This window comes from Hippocampus comes, unplaced genomic scaffold, assembly GCF_001891065.2.
Source record: "Hippocampus comes isolate QL1 unplaced genomic scaffold, H_comes_QL1_v1.1 scaffold62, whole genome shotgun sequence".
NCBI classification, from domain to species: domain Eukaryota; kingdom Metazoa; phylum Chordata; class Actinopteri; order Syngnathiformes; family Syngnathidae; genus Hippocampus; species Hippocampus comes.
The window spans coordinates 672421-692468 of record NW_017806062.1 but is presented as its reverse complement, the minus strand read 5'-3'; the positions used below and the strand labels follow the sequence as shown (position 1 = coordinate 692468).

Sequence of the window (20048 nt, the reverse complement as noted above, 5' to 3'; positions counted from 1 at the left end):
GTTGGGGGGGAGGGACCCATCATGACTGTAAATAAGCAAAGAAACAGGACGAAACACAAATGAACCCGAGGTGGTGTGTGCACCTCCAGGCCTATAGGGGGCAGCCACTTAAACCAAACCCTGCTGGGTCAAGCTAGACACCATAGTTGAGTGTCTCCATACCAGCATAAACATAAAACGCAATTTGGCTTGCCGTTGCAGGAAATGAAAAACTGGTTTTTGTGTTCCGCATTAAAAAAAAAAAAAGGCACTTGCGATATATTGCCCACCAACCGACCGTCGTACGCACCCGGGATGGTGGACGGGTACAACATTGACACGGTATCGTTGCGGCTGGATCCGATGACATTCGATTCCCCTTTCTGAGTTCTGTTGTTAACGGGACGTTTCACACATGCTTCCCACCCCTAGAACACAACACACCGATTCTTCGCGACATACAATGCACGGATGTAGTTCTTAGTGTCCGTTTCGTCATTAATAAAACAATTCTACATGTCAGATCCGCATAGCAAGAGTTTGGATTCCAGTAACAGCAAACGCCCGTCAAGTTTTGCACAAAAACAACAACAACAACAAAAACAAAGCGACACAAATATTAATAAATAAATCAGCAACTTTTTTTTGGAATAAGACCCTGGTTTGCTTTTTTTTTTTTAAATCCTGTCTTCCAAAAATGCCGATAACAAAAAAGGAAGTCGAGATCACAAAAGCCGGTGTGCTCTGTGTGAGTTCTTTAAGGTGCTTTTGTAAACGGACGACCAGATTATTTTTATTTATTTATTTTCCGGGGGAAGGTTCTGCGCTTCTTGCTGAGTGTGTAAACGTGGAAACGCAGCGAGGTGGCAAAGTGGACAGTCGAGCAGAGGCTGAGAAACACACTTGGGTGGCATTTGTGTCTGTGCGTGTTTGTGTGCGCATGTGTGTGTGTCAGATTCTGCTCATAAAAGCCCTGACAGATATTCCACTGGCCTGAGAAGTGCACTTGAGTGTGTATCCAACAGGAGCGTATTGCTGCAACACAAACAAAAATAGTCGGGACACCGTTATCTTTTTCACGCCATGGCGTCAACTTATCACGTTATTTAGAGCAAGGATGTCTCATTTCCATGATTGCGTTCAATTCTACTTGCTGCTATTTTTGTACAGTTGTCGAGCACAGTGAATGAGATTGTGACAAGAATGCGTACTCGAGGAAGTATTTTGAAATGGGCGGAGCCATCGTGGCAGCGGGAATACAACTTTGAAATCACACTCCCGCAAAAAAAAAAAAAAGACCAAATTGGGAGTCCGACCACCCGCGTTCTCAGCGGCTCATGTCAAATGCTGAAATAAAACGATCTGTGATAACGTGAAAAGATTTTGTCATTATCCAATTTTCAAGTACCGGTACACTTTTTCCCATAATTACGTGATACTGATCCTTCTTTTTTATGGGGGCACCAATACGCTTCCGAAGTACACCTATGAATGTGTGTGTATGTGTATGTGTGTGTGTGTGTGTGTGTGTGTGTGTGTGTGGGTGGGTGTGTGTTTGCCTAACAATTCCATCAAGATTTCAGCCCTGTTTGGAAAACCTCACAAATCTGTATCCCAGTAACACACCGGTCGTTCATGCCTCATAAACACACACACAGACCCACACACACACATACACCCACACACACACATACACCCACACACACACACACACACACACACACACACACACACACACACACACACACACACAGAGTTGTGCTTCCCGTCCCATGTGTTAGGTGAGGTTGCTGCTAATGTCCAGGGCTTGCTGGTACACCTGAGTCATGTCCTCCAGGTCCCCCAGCAAGGAGAAGCTGCCATTGTCCCGCGGGGAGCCTTTGCTTCTGGGGCTGCGGCCGAATTTAGGGCCCTGGAGCGCGGCGGGCGACGGCTGAAAGCTGGCAAAGTTGGCCAGGTGCAGCAGGTTCTCGGCCGACACGCACGCTCTGATGTTGGGGCGCAGGTGCGGCGTGGAAGGGTGCCACTCCGCCGACTTGTTGGAACCGCCGTCCTCGCCTACCATGCTGGAAGGCCGACTCTGACTGCGCGACAGGCCCGAGTCGGCGGCGGAGGGGGGCTCGCCGAGAGCCCCCCCGGCCGCCAGGGCGGCCGCTGAGGGTGGGCCGCTGTAGGTGGAGTACTTGCCGTTGCGTTTCAAGATGCCCTTTCTTCCCATGGCTCTCTTGGGTGGCGAAGTTGCGAGCAGAGTCATGCTCGCTCCACCCAGGAGCTCCGTCGACTCGCTGCGCTCGGGGGAGGAGTAGTACCCTGATTCCCGCTGTTGGTTGTTCTTCAAGATGCCTTTTTTGGGCAGGGTGGGCACCATTTTTGCCGGCGAGCCTCCCCCAAAAGGCGTCTCTTCTTCTTCTCGATCGGGACTCGAGGCCTCACTGCCGCCTTCCGCCTGCTCAGGTCCGGCCGTCTGGCCCTCCTCCGCGCCGGCCGACCGCTGCTCCCCCGCCGCCCTGGTCTTCAGGATGCCTTTGGGTCTCTTCAGGCCCGGTTTGTCTTCGCCGCCACCGTCCGCCTGTCTGCTTTCCTCCACGTTTTCCTTCTTGGACTTTTTGGGCCTCTGGCGCAGCAGCGGCGGCGGCAAGGCGGCCGGCTTGGCGGCGGGACCGCGTGGCTCAGTGCGGTTCTGCCAGTCGATGAAGCGGGCCAGCATGGGTGAGCCGCCGCGGTCCCGCTGGGCGTCGCAGTCGCACACGCTGTTCTTCCAGCCCCAGTTCACCCACCAGTGATTGGCGATGTCCTCCACGGTGGCTCGGCGCTCGGGATTCACCATTAGCATCCAACGGATCAATCCCCGTGCATCTAAAGACAAATCAAACGCAAAAAAAATGGATTCTGTCTACATTTGAAACATCGGTAAGTATCTCTCGATCAAAGACAATATGATCCGATACAAGGGGTGCAATACCATTCGAGGACGGTTGATTTTAAAGGGGAATGATTCGATTTGGTTCCATTCAGTGCGGCTCAGTTCATTCATGAGTTTCTTGATGTCATTTTACAAAATGAATGAACTTGTCAGTACTGTAAATATGGTTTTCCACCAGAGATTTCCAGTACAATATATACAGTATATATTTATGAGGGGGGTAGATCTCTCCACTTAAACTCAATTTGATACGTATCTCGACATACAGTTGATAAACTGACATCGTTTCAATCCAAAACAACTTTCTGATTCAAACCTTTTTTTTTTTTTTTTTTTTTTGGAAGAGGGTGAGGGCGGTAAGAAAACGAGTGCAACATAACGAGTCCAGGTAGCAGGTCCACGCTTGACCACACCGTTATGAGTCGCTGTCTCGATTCTAGTGTGTCTCCGGGGTGTAAATAATGGGGTGGTGTCGCACCTGAGGATTGCGTGGGCTCCTTGTATTCGCCGTTGCTAATCTGGCGAATGAGGTTCTTGTGGTCGCCCCCGTCAAACGGCATGGTTCCGTACACCAGGGTATACAGCAGCACCCCCAGTGCCCAGCTGTCCACCTGGAGAAACACCAAACAAGTCCATCCCGTTAGGTATGTCGAGAGTAAAGCCACAAATGGCCAAATACCGCGAGTAAGCCCCCACCAACTCAAAAAAAAAAAAAAAAAATGCAATAAAATGAATTTGTAAATCATGAAGAGCCGGAGGTTCACTTTCACTGTACCTATGCATGCGGCTAGGCTCGGGAATGTTACATTATGCAACGGCGACTTAGTGGTCTTTACGTGATTAATGACTCATGGCATTAAAATAAATGTTGTGGAAAGAACTCGACTCGGCCTCGCATCAGAACAGACCCTTGAGGTATGCCTCGGAGATTACGTTGACGTTAATAAGCGCTCGAATGGCTTTTCCGCCCTCGCTCGTCGGCCGGGAGGGGCCCCGCGACGTTTGCGAAGCCTCACCGGGCACGTCTTTTGCAGTTTTGCATTGACGAACTGCCGGCGCTCCGGTGGGAAATGGCTCGTTTCCATCCCGATAAATCCTTTCCTGTCCCGCTCTGTCAGGCATAAGCGAGTACTTTGTGACCACCAACGTAATGCGATGCGGCTTTCTGAGTCCGTGGTTACATAAGACTCGGTGTCTGGGGGCATGACGAGGTGCAAGGGGAACGTCGTGGGAGCGTACGGCAGCCCGGTAGATGAGACCAGCAGAGATGCTGCCGGTGACTGGCTGCCATTCGCTGATTCGCAACGCGCCTGCTTGTGTGACACTGCGGCGTCTGGTCAGCGTTGGGTGGGTGGGAGCGGCATGATGAGAGAATTGGAGGAATGTTCTTGTGCGAAATGCTGACACAAAGTCGACAAGGAGGAAATTAGATAAGACGAGTTAAGAGACTTCCTCCCAAGGCTCTGGACTCGCATCAAGAATGCAGCGTGCTCTCTTCGCTATCGGCGAAGGCAAACGAGGGCGCGCTCAATTGTTGTGCGCTATTTTTGACAAAGCGTTTGCTGTAATTTGTGGCCTGAGCCCAACTGCGGATGTGTAATTTTCAATTGAGATCGGACGCTGATGGTTTTTCTTTCTTTTTTGAGTTTTTTTTTTAGGACTCAAGGAAATTATAGTGAATTTCGCCTTTGTGGAAAACTTGGGTTTCAGCACTCTTACTTAAAAGGAAAAGCTTTTGCCCGTCTTTTGTTTTATGGAAGTGAAAGTAATTTGGACTGCAGTGTGCTTTGGTGCAGCCACTGCCCCCGCACGAGATTATCAGCGGCGGGGGGGATCAGTTCCGTTTGTATCGTCTTTGTCCCACTTTTGCTTTCTTTTCATGGTTCGGCTCACTTTGCATGATCGGACGCCGACGTGAATAAACGTCCAGTCGCCACTGTGTGCCCCTATCGGATAATCCATGAATTGCATCTTATTAAAAATATTAATTCCGTGTCTTTGATGCATTTTTTTCACTTTTAAATTATCCTGCGGGCCTGATCGAACCTCGTCGGAGGGACGGTTCTGGCCCGCGGGCCATATATTTGACACCCATGCACTATATAGTGTACATCGCATACAAGTGCACTCACTCCTTTTACCAAACGTGGGACAAAGAAAAGAATACGAACCCTTACTGTCCGGTGACCCTTTTCAGCAGTCCTCGGAAACGTTTTACCGTGTGACCACGAGCGCCCTTTGAGGCTATGCCGCTCGTTCCGTTCCAATTAGACTGAAGGCAAGAGAAAGCGGCACCTATCGCCCACTTTCTCACATCAAAGGATATTTCAAGGAGGTAACGCCAGGGCGGCGGATGGAAGAAGACAGTATTTGGGTTGCACCACTGTGGAGTTGCAACGGAGACCACCCCCCTACCCCCCCAACACCCTTTCGCCCGGAGACCGCTGCTAATCCCATCAAAGAACTGCAAATAAGCTCCGCGCTTCTCTTTGTGCACAGATGCGACGGGGATGAGTGCAAAAGGTGTTAACGGTGCCGTGGGATCTGCCGCTGAGGGCTAACGACCGCGATGGCTTCATCAAATGGAAACTTGCGAGCGCACTTTATAGCCTCTGCGTCACCGGCGCTCACCTCCGGCCCGCGGTATGGCCTCCCGTTGACAATCTCTGGCGAAGCGTAGAGCGGGCTCCCGCAAAACGTTTGCAGCAGCTTGTCTTTGTGGTAGAGATTGGACAGGCCGAAGTCAGCAATCTGCCGATCGCAAGACCCAAAGAATGAGAGAATGCTGGCGTTTATCCATCACTGGTGAATCGGTTGAAGAGATTTTTTTTTTTTTTAAAGCGTTACCTTAATATTACAGTTTTCATCCAGTAGCACATTTTCCAGTTTCAGATCCCGGTGCACCACTCCATTCTGAAAGAAGGCACACAAATCAATCATGAGCAAAGAGGAGGCTACGCGCTAATTCTTCTGCGGTCCGACTTTTCCTGCAAACACGGAAAGATAAGCGACGACGCCTTAATATCACATAATTCCGTTTTTTTTTTTTTTTCCCCACCGCATGCATTGTTTTCCACATCAAAATGATACCGTTGGGAATGCGCAATAAAATAATGCGCGCAATCGAACGCCTCAGCTAGTACGAGGCATTGACAAAAAAAAAAAAAACAGTGGAGGAGTCTCTCCTGTATTTACTTATCGGCAAAAATAGGACAGTGAGGTTCATGATCCTGGCAATAACTTATAAATGGTCTTGCTTAGGCACTTTTATTGTGTCTTTGGCATTCCAGCTCGGCATCTCTCAGCATCCACATGCAATTTCTGCAGTTTTTAATCCGAATTCTAGGAAGGGATAATCTACCCTAAAGTGAAACTCTTGTCACTGTCTGGTGTCTCCATGCTGAGACCTTCTGTGGCTTTGTCACAACTCCGCTGGCTTGTAATTTCCCTCCGGTGCGAATTATATTCATTCATTCATTCATTCATTTTCCGATCCGCTGACACATCCACGCTCACACTCACACCTAGGGACAATCTGGAGTGTTCAATCAGCCTGCCATGCATGTTTTTGGAATGTGGGAGGAAACCGGAGTACCCGGAGAAAACCCACGCAAGCCCAGGGAGAACATCCAAACTCTACACAGGGAGGCCGGAGCTGGAATTGAACCTCTACACTGTGAGGTCGACGGGCTAACCACTGGACCACTGGAAATTATACTTTCACCATATACTGAGCCACTGGGGGGAGGGAGGGAGTGGGTTAAGGAATACTCCCAGCGGGCCACATCTGCATGCCCGATTGGCTGATCCTCCGATGAAATGTTTGCTTGCTTGTTGTGGCGGTGAGTAATGCTGCCCCGCCCGGTTCGAGATTAACTGGTAAGGATGAGGAGACCATTGTTTGTGAGGGACTCTCCTATCTGGGGACGATGACATCATTCTTATCTCCGGGGCCCGAGGAGAGGCATGATAAAGAGGGAAGCCCATCCAGTCGAGCCCCGCGAATCTGATGGGAATTACTGAGGTGTGGAAAACGGGTTTGACGTGGGCGCGGCCGGCGCCAAATCCTCCGGGGAGATTTCGGCCGGTTTTGGGGGGGGGGGGGCTATCCTGGAACGCTCGCCACCATTGTATCAGATGAGGACAGAACTAAAGCAGGGGGCCTCGCCGATACGCTGTCACCAGAACGTATAAGCCTGAATTAAACTGGCCTGTGTTCCGTCTTCACTCAGAAACAGATGAGTCTCTTGTCGCAGTGCGCCAAGAAAAGCATACAGCGTCAAGGCTCGCGGATTAACTGTTTCGAGCGAAGCCCGATGCGGAGGTGCGCGGTGAATGTTCCACATGCTGCAGCCTGAAAACCATCATCCCGGGGACGTGCGAGCAAACAGGAAAGAAAAGCGTGTGTGGCTTCTTACCTTATGGCAATGGTGCACAGCGGAGACAATCTGCCGAAAGAAGTGTCGCGTCTCCCGCTCGCTCAGGCGCCGCCGTTCGCTGATGTAGTCGTACAGCTCGCCTTTGCTGGCGTACTCCATGACGATCACGATCTTGTCTTTGTTCTCAAACACTGAGGGACGATCACAAGATTTGGTCACGGCGTGAGAGGAATACGTCGCGGACGTGTCAAAGAGACGAATACGCCTTTTGGATGGGAATACCGCACTTGTCCCGATGCGCGCCACCTCGAACCCCACCTCACGCGTCTGGCCCAACTGAGGGAGGGAGGGACCGTTAACTCAATCAAGAGCGCTCCTCGGGGACGGCGGGTCAGCAAAAACAGACCCGCCACCAAAAGGAGTTTTCAATCAAGACGCTCTGCCGCTGTGTCAAGCGATGCCCTTGACACATCGACATCGCGTCACCACATTTCTCAACACACTCCCACATTCCCCAACGGGAGCGCGGGGCCGTTTTTTTGTCCGATAGCTTCGTATGAACGACTGGACAAATAATGCAGTGCAACGACACGGGCGTAAGTGTCGCCAAGTAAGTCACGCACGCACGGGACTCCTTTTCTCCTCGTCGGTTTTTATTCAACGATGATATCGTTCCCAGTCCGCCATTAGTTCACTCTCCTTTTTAATTGTGCATCGTTTTTCGAAATAAGGTTTTTTGTTTTTTTTTGGTGTTAATTTGATTGGGACAGAGCACATTAATCAACACAAGAATAAACAGTGTAAATGTGCCAGGCTTAGCAGGAATGCTAGTTTTCAGTCGTTTTGAAAGATCAAAAGTCTCCCCTACAAAAAAAAATACAATTTGGAGTTCAACCAAAGGTTATTGGGAAAAAAAATATGCCGCCAACTGTTCTTAATTTTACCTTTCCTTTAGCATTTGTGTGATGTCTCATAGCAAAGAAGCAAAGTGTGAGGCTAGCTAACCATAGAACCGGAAATGGGCTACAATATTAAGGAATACACCCGGATGATCCGTTTTTGAGAAAGGGGTTCGCTGGATGGTATCAGTGGTGACATTAGGCGAGAGGCGGGGTCACGCTCACATATGCAGAGTCTTCAATGAAGATAACACGCACGTTGTTGCCATCTGCCGTATCACTTCAACTCGGTGACCTCAGCCAGAAAGATGAAAGTGGGAGACTGACAAGATGGCAACAATACCGTCTGCTCCATATCCCGAGCCCTTTATTTTTTTCCCCACACGGCGGGGTCACGACCAGAGAGGGGCTCGACTTCCCCGTACCCTTGAGTGAGCACCTTCATAGCCTGCCCCCCCCCCCCCCCACACACACACCTCCCGCCTCCCCGTCTCCTTCCCTGGGTCCTTTTAAAGATATAATCCTTTGCAAAAGCACACAGTTGCCGAGTGATGGTAATGCTCCCTGACTGACTGTCTGGACGCTGAGGAAGTCCCAGACGGGATGCGGGGGGTGGGGGTGAGCAGATTGGGGGAGGTTCTGATTGGCGGACAGAGCCATGACCCGGTCTGACATGCACCGTGACCTGACCTGGTGGAGTCACTCTTGATGTGCACATTCTCAGCTTGCACTCCCGTGTACCTTTGACCTCCGATGCTGGACTAATTACTCGGCTTGCATTAGTTGCCCAAAACAACAACAAAATGCCTTGGCCATTTTATTTTGACGATGGTGTGGAATTTTAGGGACATCAACTTCGAATCAATTTTTGATGTTTTGTCGCCGCTGCATCTTGAAACAACGGCGACATAAAGCATTTATCTATTGACAGAGTGAACTCGCTGCTACCTAAGCAGGCTGCCACAGTGGAAAAAAAAAAAAAAAGAAAGTAACAACTTTAACATTTGCTTCGTTTGCTCATCGGTGCTTTCAATCTTCAACGATTAAGAGCTGAATTGGATTCTATTGCGGGAAACCATTTGAAATGATGAAAATGCAGAATAAATTTTCCTTTTCAAACGCTCAACCCGACGTTGGAGGCGTCGGCTCGTTCTCGCCGTCTCCACAACCGCGATTACGCGACTCACATTTTTAGTTGCGTGTAGCAATTTGTACATGTACAACACTACGGGCTTTGAGTGGTTGTTTTAAAAAGGTGGAGGAGGGGTGGGCCGGGTAGGGGAGTACAACCAAATCTCTGTTAAATGTCGCAGACTGTGCTGATGGATGCACCATTGGAAGTGTGGAAAGGGTGCGGTAAAACTTTGCACACACAGCTGGTTCGGCTTTGCCTGACGCAAGGCAGCATGCGGGAGTTCTTGAAAAGGGCGGATACGCAAAATTCGGGGGCCTCGTTTACGTGTATGCGGCGAAGGCACAACAGTGCCTGCCTGTGTCGGACCGGCTTCCCAGTGGAGTCGGCACACTTAGAACGCTCGGGGGGGGGGAGTTTGTAAAGCAGCTGCCCTCCAGCCCTTCGACCGACAGCCCGCTGGCAACCTCCCATGACAAACACCGCCGTTTGTTGTATGCGGAGGATAACAACCTGCGGACTTTGAAACGCAACAAAAAGGACAGCGGTTGGAACCAGTTTGGCGCCTGGCGCACGAGGCGGCATGCCAGCCATTGTACCGGGGCAGCTGTCAAGAACGGCCGGGTTGACATGGGCATAAAAATAGCCCCGGGCCACAAATCAAGCAAAAGTGCCTCGGCGTTGCCGCGCCTTGTGACTTTTAACGGGCCGGCGCCCAGGCCGGGAGTGCATTTTCAACGATCGCGGACTGCGAGCAACATGTTGAAAGAATTCAGTGGGAATTGTTCAGCCTTTAACACCCACCATTAATTACAATCTCTCGGGTAAAAGGCATTCTGAAACACCACGGTGCGGGCCAGGCGGCCTCAAGCTGCGTCAGGTATTTTTAGACACGGGGTATTATTCTATGCATTTCGGCCTCTTGATCACACGCAAACTGGACCCGATGGTAAATGTCATTCAGGGCGGAGACGTTCAGTAGCTTGTTCCACTTTGTTCGGGCTTTAGCAGACGCTATAAAAGCGCCTTCAATTTCAAATGTCAGCATTTGCGTGCAGAAGCTTTGTTTTTTTTTCCACCACTCGAAGGAACGGAGACGTCGTAATGTGTTTCAGAAATGTTCAAACGCCAACACTTTTTTTTTAATAGTGAGGAGGAAATACCCGTGGCCTTAGCATGACCTATCTTGCAGGTTTTGATATTTAAAGAGCTGCTTCCAGGGGTAGATGGGATGCTGACATCGCTGCAGGGAAGACTTAAGGTCTTTCCTCGCTCTTTCTCGGTATTACCAGTGGACGGCAATCAGACAGTGTGCAGCAGGCCCGGGTGACGGGAGGTCAACCCTGCACGCGCGCGCACGCGTGCGACTGCCATATAGGCAGACGCACACACGCATACGGGGTACACGTGCAACTTTCACAAGTGCAGTATGGTTTCCAGCTGCAGTTGACTTTTAAGTGTCAGCAGATGTCTGGCCGGGAGATCAAAACCGTGGATGAGACCTCTCAGATGTGGGAGAGGCAATCCCTCGGAGCGCGCGCATGCACGTGCACACACACATACACGCGCGCGTGCGCCCAAAAGGCCATCTAAAGCCATCCAAACTTTCCGAGGAACAGGGAGAGAAGATGAATTACATCCCAGGTGTTTTTTTTTTTTCAATGACATCTGCATGTCATAACATGACAATCGTACACGGGGGGGAATTGTGCCTTTGTATTGATGTGTGTTGAAGCGTGCGTGGCAATTTGTCGTGCGCTCACCTTCGTATATAGAGATGATGTGCGGGTGGCGGAGTGACGACATGATCTCAATCTCACGGCGGATGTGAACCATGTCCTGCTCGTCCTTGATCTTCTCCTTCCGAATAGACTTGATCGCCACCTGTGAGGAATGAAAAGCTCTTCGTCAGCCAAGCAGCTAAAAATAGAACAATGATGAGAAAACAGTCTCAAGATTCCAAAAGTTTAAGGTCCAGATTGATATTAAAAGAAGAACCCCTGAAATGTTGGTGCAGATCTGGATAAAGGTGCAGCTCAGCTACGGTCTTTTTACTTTTTACCATCCACTGAACTGCAGAACTGTACAATGGAGGGAAGAAAAAGAAGTTTGACATGTGTATGGCATTTTGCACCTTGATTGCAGCCGTTGCCACCTAGAGGAGTGGAGTGTAACAGCACGACCGAGCACATCATCAGCTGTCATGTCATTTGACATAAGAGCGTTGTGCCCGCCTTGCAGTTTCGCTTTTCAGGGTGTCCAGAGGCGCAAAATGCTACGTTGGCCTCGCAAACCGCGATTCTTATTTCGAGACATTTTTAAAAATTGATCGCATGGCGTTCTTCGAACCTATCAGCCGGCTCTGCTGACACGGACGCAAAATGATTCAGGAGAAGAGGCGTCATTCACACGGTGTAATTTATTCAGCCTCTTTTCACGTGTGGGGCGACATAAGAGTTGCTTGAGTAGCATGCGGGGGCCTAGAATGGAGGCGTGCTTTTTGCTCTTCAGGTGCCCTCTGCTCCCAGCCTATATTTAACCAGGTATTAGTCAGTGTCGCCCTTGAGAGATGAGAGAGGTGGGAGATTCACGAGGGGGGTTTCCATAACTGTCTACCTGCGAGCAGCTGAGTAGTAAAAAGAACAGGAGGTGAAGAGGTCCTTTATCATTTTGGCAAGGGGGGTCAAAGGGTGATGCAAAAGCGATGGCCGTGTTTCCTCACCTGTCAGAGTCCTCGAAAGGACAGTAAGTCACCACACTTATTTTTAGTCTTTCCATTTTGGGGAAGAATTTAAAAAAAAAAAAGAAGCTTTGGCTTCCCTTTTTGAAAGAGCTTGGCCAGCTGGGAATTTTTTTTTTCCAAAGGAGGAATCTGGAAAAGGACGACTGAGTGAGTGATGCCTCCTCAGCTTGCCAACGAGGAGGTCAAGCCGTCGTGGCAACGCTAACGCGGTGCGCGTTCCAGTCCTCAGGCCTATATGCGAGCCTTAAATGAGAGGCTACCCCAAATAAACCGATAAAATATACAGTGGTGCACATGTCACTGTAATTGCAGCCTAAACATTCTTGCATGAAGTCCTGGCGTTCCTTTGATGAGGCCGCCGCAGAGTCCGTTCATTTGTTAGTTTAAACTTTTGTCCTCTGCTATCTGAGCACGAGTTTTCTGAGGAGCCCTTCTTTATATTGCATGCGGCCCAAACCGCAGGCAGTAGCCGGTGCCAAGCTAATTACCGTGTACATCAATAAAAATAACCCCAAACCGGAACGGTTCCCTTCCAGGGCATGCCTTGATGACATAGAATTGAAAAGAAATGATATGAGAATCAACCAAAAGGAGCCTCGGAGGTGGGGGGGGGGGGGCAGCGCTATGTTCACAATTAGTAAAAGTTGTTTGTCTTCCTTCTTTTTACCTCATTAGATTTACGAGTCTTTTATCTCCCGAGCGTTGCAGAAGGTGAGTCATCCTCCTGGCTTTATTAAATCAGGAATTCACTAATTTAGGAAATACCTGATTCACGACCTATAAAGGTTGCATGCAAAGCAAAGCGAGCATTTTTTTTTTTTTTAAAGTGGGGAGCAATCCATCTTATTGATCCTAATTCGGCGCCGCAATGCTACCCCGTTGAGAGAGCATGCAGGCCCACAGAAAGGGGCCTTGAGAGCACGCCAGGTATCTGTTGTGTATCTCCTCATGTTCTCCCGCCCTGACCCCGATGCGGATCATTAAACAGGACCGCAGACCATCCACTTGCCAGCTGGCTAACGCGGCTACGCTTGTCCTTAAGTGGAACCCTATTACCGCCACTCACAGTCGACAGGCGCTACCCCCACGGTCCACCAAGGCCCCTGCCAGGTACGCGGCCGACCCCCCGTCTGGTTTGCAACTGGCCGTTTTGAAGTGAAACCCGGTGCTTCGCTCCGCCGGAGCCTGACGACTTCTTGCTCTTTCTCAGACCATTAAAACAGATGAAAGATTCACCGCTGAGCTCGCCCATCCCCGTGTTTGCTAATCGTCCCCGGCGTCTCTTATGTATTGTATTGGGCTTGAAGTCACAGTTCGTGGCGTGGCGGGGGGAGGGGGGGGTGTTATTCTAACGGAGAAATGTATTCCCACACGAGCCAAAGATCGTAAGACCTCATCAACAGGGCTGCATGGAGCGCAGGAATGTCGGCGTTTTTTTCCCTTTCCCGTACCTCACCATTGTTGAGCCGTGATGTAATGCGATGCTTTAAGATTATATTAATATAATGCTGTTATGCTTGGGAGAGCGACTCTCCTTGAGGGGGGCCGGGGGGGGGGGGGCTCACCCTCCGAGCCCATATTTTTTTGAGTCATGTTATGTGCTGATCGACTTTTGGTCGTGTGGACTCCGTGACTGATTTCCAGACTGCGAGAATTGCTAGCATCGTAGCTAACACCAGTTATAGTGGGGGCACCGGGCCAGTAGGAAGAGCGGCAAATGGCATTTAGCACCACTTTGTAATGCTTATGACTGCCTCCTAGACTTGTCGCCAGTCAATCACGGTGAGTGATTTGGGAGACGGCATTGAATGGGAATGGTCCCCTGCCAGCGAGTCAGCCATGTGAAACACTCCACTACCAATGGCTCATTTGAACATCCAATGCCGCATATGTACACTGTGAAAGAGGGCATCCCCTGAATCGGGACGCAGAGGATTTGATTGCGGGGTTGGCGGAGGTTGCCGCTCTGTCACTCGGGTTCCCTGCTGTGAGTGTTCCTTTCATTTGTCACTCGCTATCACCGCAACCTTTTCAACGCAGTCGTCTTGATGGCAGACACCATGGCAACAAACACACACCCGTCTCGCCACTCCATAAAAATATGAAACAAAATCCAGAAGCGTGCGTAAACACATGGGCGTGCGTCAATACGACCCCCCCCCGTGATTAATTGCGCTTCGTTCTGCCTCAGACTGCCACTCTCACCATATGGCGACGGAGATTAAAGCGGACAACCGCTCCGTTGCACTTTCGCTGACGTGACGAGCGCCCCGTGTGTCATCATTCTTGCTAAAGTGTCGGCAGTCCTTTCCACACGTTTCCCATGTCTCTAATTGCTTTCTCGGATGCGCTGGAAGGCCATTGCGTCCGACTGCTTGTTCACTATCTGCCGTGCGGCCAACAGGAGTCTCGAGCTAACGTACTGTATGTGGCACATGGATGGTCGCCAATCGCACAGACTAAAGCAGGGTAATTGTTGTAGGAAAATGGAAAAAGGTATTATATTCCGGGTTTCTGCAAGTTTCATCAAGCCGAAATTTTGACTTTCAAGCATTTGGTAGGACAAGTAAGTCTCGTATTGTTTCTCAGAAGCAGTAAAAATGCTCCTGGTTTATTAACTCAACTTGCAAATGTTTTGTGATAACTTGACTGGTCTTTGGAAGTGCACACTTTTCCCTCCGCCACAATTTCGGATTTGTAATTTGGGTCTCAAGATGAAAAAAGGAGAAAGACGCACACAGAAATGACACGAGTCACATAAGTCTAAAACAAAGGGCCATAGAGTGGAAAATCGTTTCAATTCAAGTTATTGGGGTACGCTCGTTTCCCTGCAGCGCTTGCATGCCTTTGCATAACTTGATAAAAACTCATTTACACAGCCCGAAAGTGGAGCTTTCGAGTAAGTAATCATACCCAGACTCCCTTTAAGCCAAGCATGAGCTCATTCACTATCTGCATGAGATACCACGAGTAAACGTTGCGCAATTTAATGAGCAAAACATGTCACAGTGAAGCTGCGGCAACGTCGATAACAAAACAAACCTCAATGATGGAGAGAAGGCCCGGGGGCTATGTCATATTGGAGGGGTGACGGTGGTGTTAGGAGAGTTGGGTGGGTGGGGGGGGAACACACGCTGGTGACCTATATTTAGTTCCCCTTCGGTATTCTCAGCCCATGGAAAGTTCCTCGTGTCCTGCCAGCTTGGGCAAGTGGGGTCAAGTTTGACCGCACATGGAATTAATCGGACATAACAGGACTGTTGGGATATCATACACCTCAAACGTGATGATGTCGTCGTCAAGGGCGGGCAATGTGTTTTGCATAAACAAAAATCGAGGGGAGTTGGGGGGCGACTTTACTTTTCCCGTTTTTCGACATGAGCACAAAGTGACAGTCAAGCTCGACTTTATGAAAATCCATCTTTTGCATTTTGCGTCTTTCTTACACGGTGCAGGTGTACCTAATGTAGAGGGCAAGACTGGGGTTTTTGGTGTCAGAGAGGCAGTAGCCTGGTTTGCGGTCACACATCTGGTGATGGGGCCCCTGCATGGACTGAGGCGTGTGTGCAGTTGGCCCCATGGGCCCTTTGGCGTAGGTTTTTTTTGGGGGGGTGGTAGAGGGGGTCGGATGGCTAGCTGCGAGAGACTGCATAAATGCAGATGACAGACATAACCAGAGGGGGCAAAAGTATTCACACACTGTATTTAAACAGAAGTAAACACAAGCATGTTAAAAAAAAAAAAGACTCGTAAAAGTAGGAGTAGTGAGTCAACTCCTGTGCTTCAATAATAGTTAAAAAATTACTGTGCAGACTCTGAAATGTGCAGATGTGCAAAAGTTGCTGTGACTTTCAACTAGTCCCATAAGGGGTCGCAACAGTACCCATGTTCCTGTCAATGATATAAAACACCCGTTTTGATGAATAGGCAAAACGTAAAAGAAAACTCATCTGCACATTACAGTTTCCTCATTTTTTTTAACCTACAACGTGCTCATCCTGAAAAGAAAAGAAATCGCATGTTGTTAAGAGATCGCTGGAGTTGGGTCGACTTTCATGCTTTCAACATGCATTCCCATAGCTTTGCTAACGTTGTGAACACAGGAACCAAAATGCAAAATTCGCTAACTATCATGAAAAAACATCCATCTTACTAGCATGTCTCCCCCTTCCAAATTAGATGTTAACGCCTGAAGTATGTGTTTTTAGGCCTTGCACAGGACACAAAGCATTTGCCGCATAGCATTCTTGCCACCAACATCAAACAAGTCCCTTAAATAAGGTCACTGATGGGGAATATCTTGCTTCTCCGAAAATATGCTGCCACCGTCTTGAATGCTTCCTGGTTAATGTTCCACCATGTTGCTTGTGTCCCTGTTTCTCTATCCCAAGAAATCAGTCAATAGAAATAGCAGGTCTCTAATTCCTTTAGGGGTACAATAAACAAGTACAGACTCAATCACTGAAAAAAAAATTACTCAAGTAGAGTGACTTAGGATTTTTGCTTCGTCGTTTCCCATTACTGGACATTAAAAAAAAGGGGGCGTGCATGCATGTCCGGTTGCATTGTCCGGCCAATGTAACGTGTATGTGTAACGCGTTACCTCTCTGCCGGAGTGGCGTTCAATGGCTTTCTTGACTTTGCCGTACGTGCCTCTCCCCAGCGTCTCCAGCAGCTCGTAGCGGTGCTTCAGGTTGTGCTTGTGGTGGTGTTTTTTCACGCCGGGGTTCCTCCTGTCGCCGTCGCCGCCCGCAGTGATCTCTTCGGGTGAGCGTCCGGCGGGCAGCGGCGGGGCACGGGGTTCGCCCCCACAGCTTTGACCTCTGGGGGGCTCGGAGCGGCTCGCCCCGCGGCGGGGCGCCAAGTACGCTCTTTCCATCTCACTCGTCTAACGCGCGTGTTGTTTTAAGTCACCCGCTATGTTCGCAATAACAAACTAATATGCTGTAATACTTGTAAGCTTAATAATAGTTATAAATAAATAAATTACAAGGAATAACGAACAAGCTACTTGTCATATTCGTCCACGTGGAAGCAAACATTTCCAGATTGTCTTTAAAACGATCATATTAACGACCTAACCATCTACTTAACATAAAAGTCTACAAAAATGACGTTTCTTTCATTTGAAATAAAAACGGATATTAATTGTGTAATAATAACGTATTATAATATTAAGTCAGCCGATCATTCGACTTAAACAAGTTATATAGTCTATAATGCGCCTCTAATAATAAATATATCACATGGGCTACTCCTCATTCGACTAGTAAGGTCTGTCCGTGTGTCATTTGGGGCTTGCTCGCATCTTCTGTGTTCCTGAACGCTGCCAACATCACTGACTCACATCGACAAGGCGAGAAAGCTGCGACGAAACCGGCGTTTTGGATGAAGATGACCCTCATGTTTGCCTGCTGCTCATTCATCCGGACTCAGCTGCGTGTCGCCGTGCGCTTGCCGGCTCCGCGCCGCGGTCGACCCGGGTTGAGGTGTGCGGTGCTCGGACGCGATCGGGAGCGGAGACGCTGTGGATACTGCCATGGTCGTTTTGCTGCTGGCTGGCTCCCTCCCTTCCTCGTCTTTTTCTCTCTCGTGTGTCTTGCTTGTTTCTGATCCTTTTCGCTCGCTTCTTTTCCTCTTTTACTCAACGTAAAGGAAGGAAGGATCCGAGGCCGGTGGGCGGAGATTGCGCAGTCATCCTCTTGCTTGCTTGGTGTCTTCCTCCTCCTTTGTGAGTTTGAGTCTCTCTCTCTCTCTCTCTCTCTCTCTCTCTCTCTCTTTCTCTCTCTCTCTCTCGAAACCGCTGCAGCTGATGAGCAAGGGGCGTAGCTGGCGTCTCCCCTGCAGACTCCCTCTTGCTCTTGACCTCAACATTAATCCATCTGCTCCCCTTTCGCTCTTTTCATCAACATTCAACCATCTCCACGGAACACACCTCATGCTTTCACAAAATGTACAGCACAAGCACTTAAAAGAATAATTCAGGGACGTGCGGTTAGGGTAGGCAAGTGAGACAGTACCGCCCTCTACTGTCTTTTCCCCTGTTTGTGAAGCGTTAAAAACATAATAAAGCCAAATTTATGATTAAATGAAATAATGCTCCGTTTTAGTTTGATGGTCCGTGCTCTACAATGCGTATCTTTTTCAATTCAATAATTATTCAGGATTTTTTTTCATTAAAATAGCTGAATGTGCGTATTTCCTAATCTTAATATTCTCAGTTGTTCGAGAGAAAACTAAAAGTAAAAACAACTCACCTTGTGCAGACAACTAACAGGCAAGTATTGGAGAGGGAACAAAAAGCGCGACATTGTCACTAGGGGGCGCTTTAAGATTTTTTTTTTTTACCTTCCAGGTATTCCTGTAATCTGCTTTATCATTGAACTGAACCGCACATCACTTTCTTATGTAGCAGTTAAGATAAATTTCCGGCTTTTCAGTTGTCTCCTGTTCCATCTTTGCCACCACAGGAAGCATTCTCTGGTTGCATCTTAAGCACTTGCGGAATCCATAGTTTCGTTCAAGGTTGGGCAAAGTATAGTTTCATCTGTCCCAATGAACTATTCCATTACTATGAACGTTCTGTAATATTTGTTCCATTAATTTGGCAATTTTCCCCTCAAATATCGTTCAGTCTCACAATTGAGACGTTCTTGGATTTACTCTCATCTTAAGCAGTGGAAAACCAAGAGCAGAGTCCTCACAACCCCCCCCCCCCCATTGCAAAACAATTCCAAAGAAGTCAGCAGATTTGTACTGTTTGTGTAGAGCAATTGAACAAACAAAAACAACTCTGTGACAATTGAGCATGTTTGAGATGTGCTCATTGCGCTGAATGTATACCAACTTTCCATGCCATGAGGGATGCTTGGTTACATAACAAACAGTATACTGCATGTTGGGTAATGGTAGACCACTCGTGAAGTAAATACAACAACGACATTAACCGCTTGCACAGTGAATGTTCAGGGTGTGGGGGAGAGCCCAAAATTTAATGGGTTCCACCTGAGCCCACACCACACTCATCACTGCTGAGGTTTTTTGGGGTTAAGTCACCCTGGTACTGTTTGCGCAATTCTGTTTACAGATAGAAGTGACAGAAGGACTAATGGTTGCAAAACCCACATCCTTGGAGGGTATGGAAGTCATTCTGCTTTTGTTGTCTCGGAAATTTGCAACAGCTTCGAGTTGTTTGCGGTCTGTATTCTCATTCACGGGTGGATGGATGAGCTCGAGCCGACGTCTCATTCGACAAGCGTCTTGTTTTGAGGGTTAACACTGACCTCTTGTGGTTATATTAACGTTACACAGAGACCAGAGACTGAATGGCAGTGGTCCCAAACCTTTTTTTTTGTGTCAAGGACCATTTGAGAAGTGTACATGCTGTTCAACCATTTTTGTTCATCGCTTTTTAAATTGCCGGTTTTAAAGCCCCGGTACTGACAACAAAGATGATTATAGAGTAATTCAACAATTTATTAACATCGATGTTCTTTCATTCATTTCAAATTGCGTTGTTCTACTATACAACAAATGTAGAATAAAATCAAATAACACAGAATATACTGTGTGTTCTGTGTGGCATGTGGCACGATACAAAATTACAAGTTTAATCTTGTGAAATCATAACTTTAATCTTGTAAAAAAATACAACTTCGATAAAGTATACATTTTAGAATATATTACTTTTTTTTGTAAGATTACAACTTCAATACCCAAAAATCACAAATAATCTTAACACTTTCAATCTGGACAGTATACCACTTTAATGTCATTGAATGACAGTTTTTTTATCTTGAAAATATAGATATTTCTAAAAAATGAAACAAAAACCACATCTTTAACCTCATCAGATTACATCTTCAATCTTGCCATGTTGTCGTTTCGGTGAAGCCCAAATACTCATGTACAAATGAGAGGGTAACGTTTCATTCTGTGTCATCAGGTCCCACAAGAAGACTGATGACTCACCCTTACAGTTTGTCATTAATGT

The 20048-nt window shown here is 48.3% G+C and overlaps 1 protein-coding gene across 2 annotated transcripts; it reads right to left on the bottom strand.

Annotated features, from left to right (window-relative positions):
* Window positions 1-1524: 1524 nt before the first annotated feature.
* On the bottom strand, window positions 1525-18287 carry nuak1b (NUAK family, SNF1-like kinase, 1b). 2 transcript variants are annotated; one of them, XR_002170916.1, is made up of 8 exons: window positions 16659-18287; window positions 11076-11196; window positions 7321-7472; window positions 5750-5815; window positions 5534-5653; window positions 3381-3513; window positions 1707-2835; window positions 1525-1636 (listed from the first exon to the last, which is right to left on the bottom strand). XR_002170916.1 is itself a non-coding variant. In XM_019893404.1 (7 exons), exons 1-7 carry the CDS (start codon window positions 16932-16934, stop codon window positions 1757-1759), a joined length of 1947 nt encoding a protein of 648 aa, XP_019748963.1. In that variant the 5' UTR covers window positions 16935-18287; the 3' UTR covers window positions 1525-1756. The 2 variants fall into 2 exon arrangements, 1 of the variants encoding a protein (XP_019748963.1); XM_019893404.1 differs by having other exon boundaries at window positions 1525-2835.
* Window positions 18288-20048: the final 1761 nt, after the last annotated feature.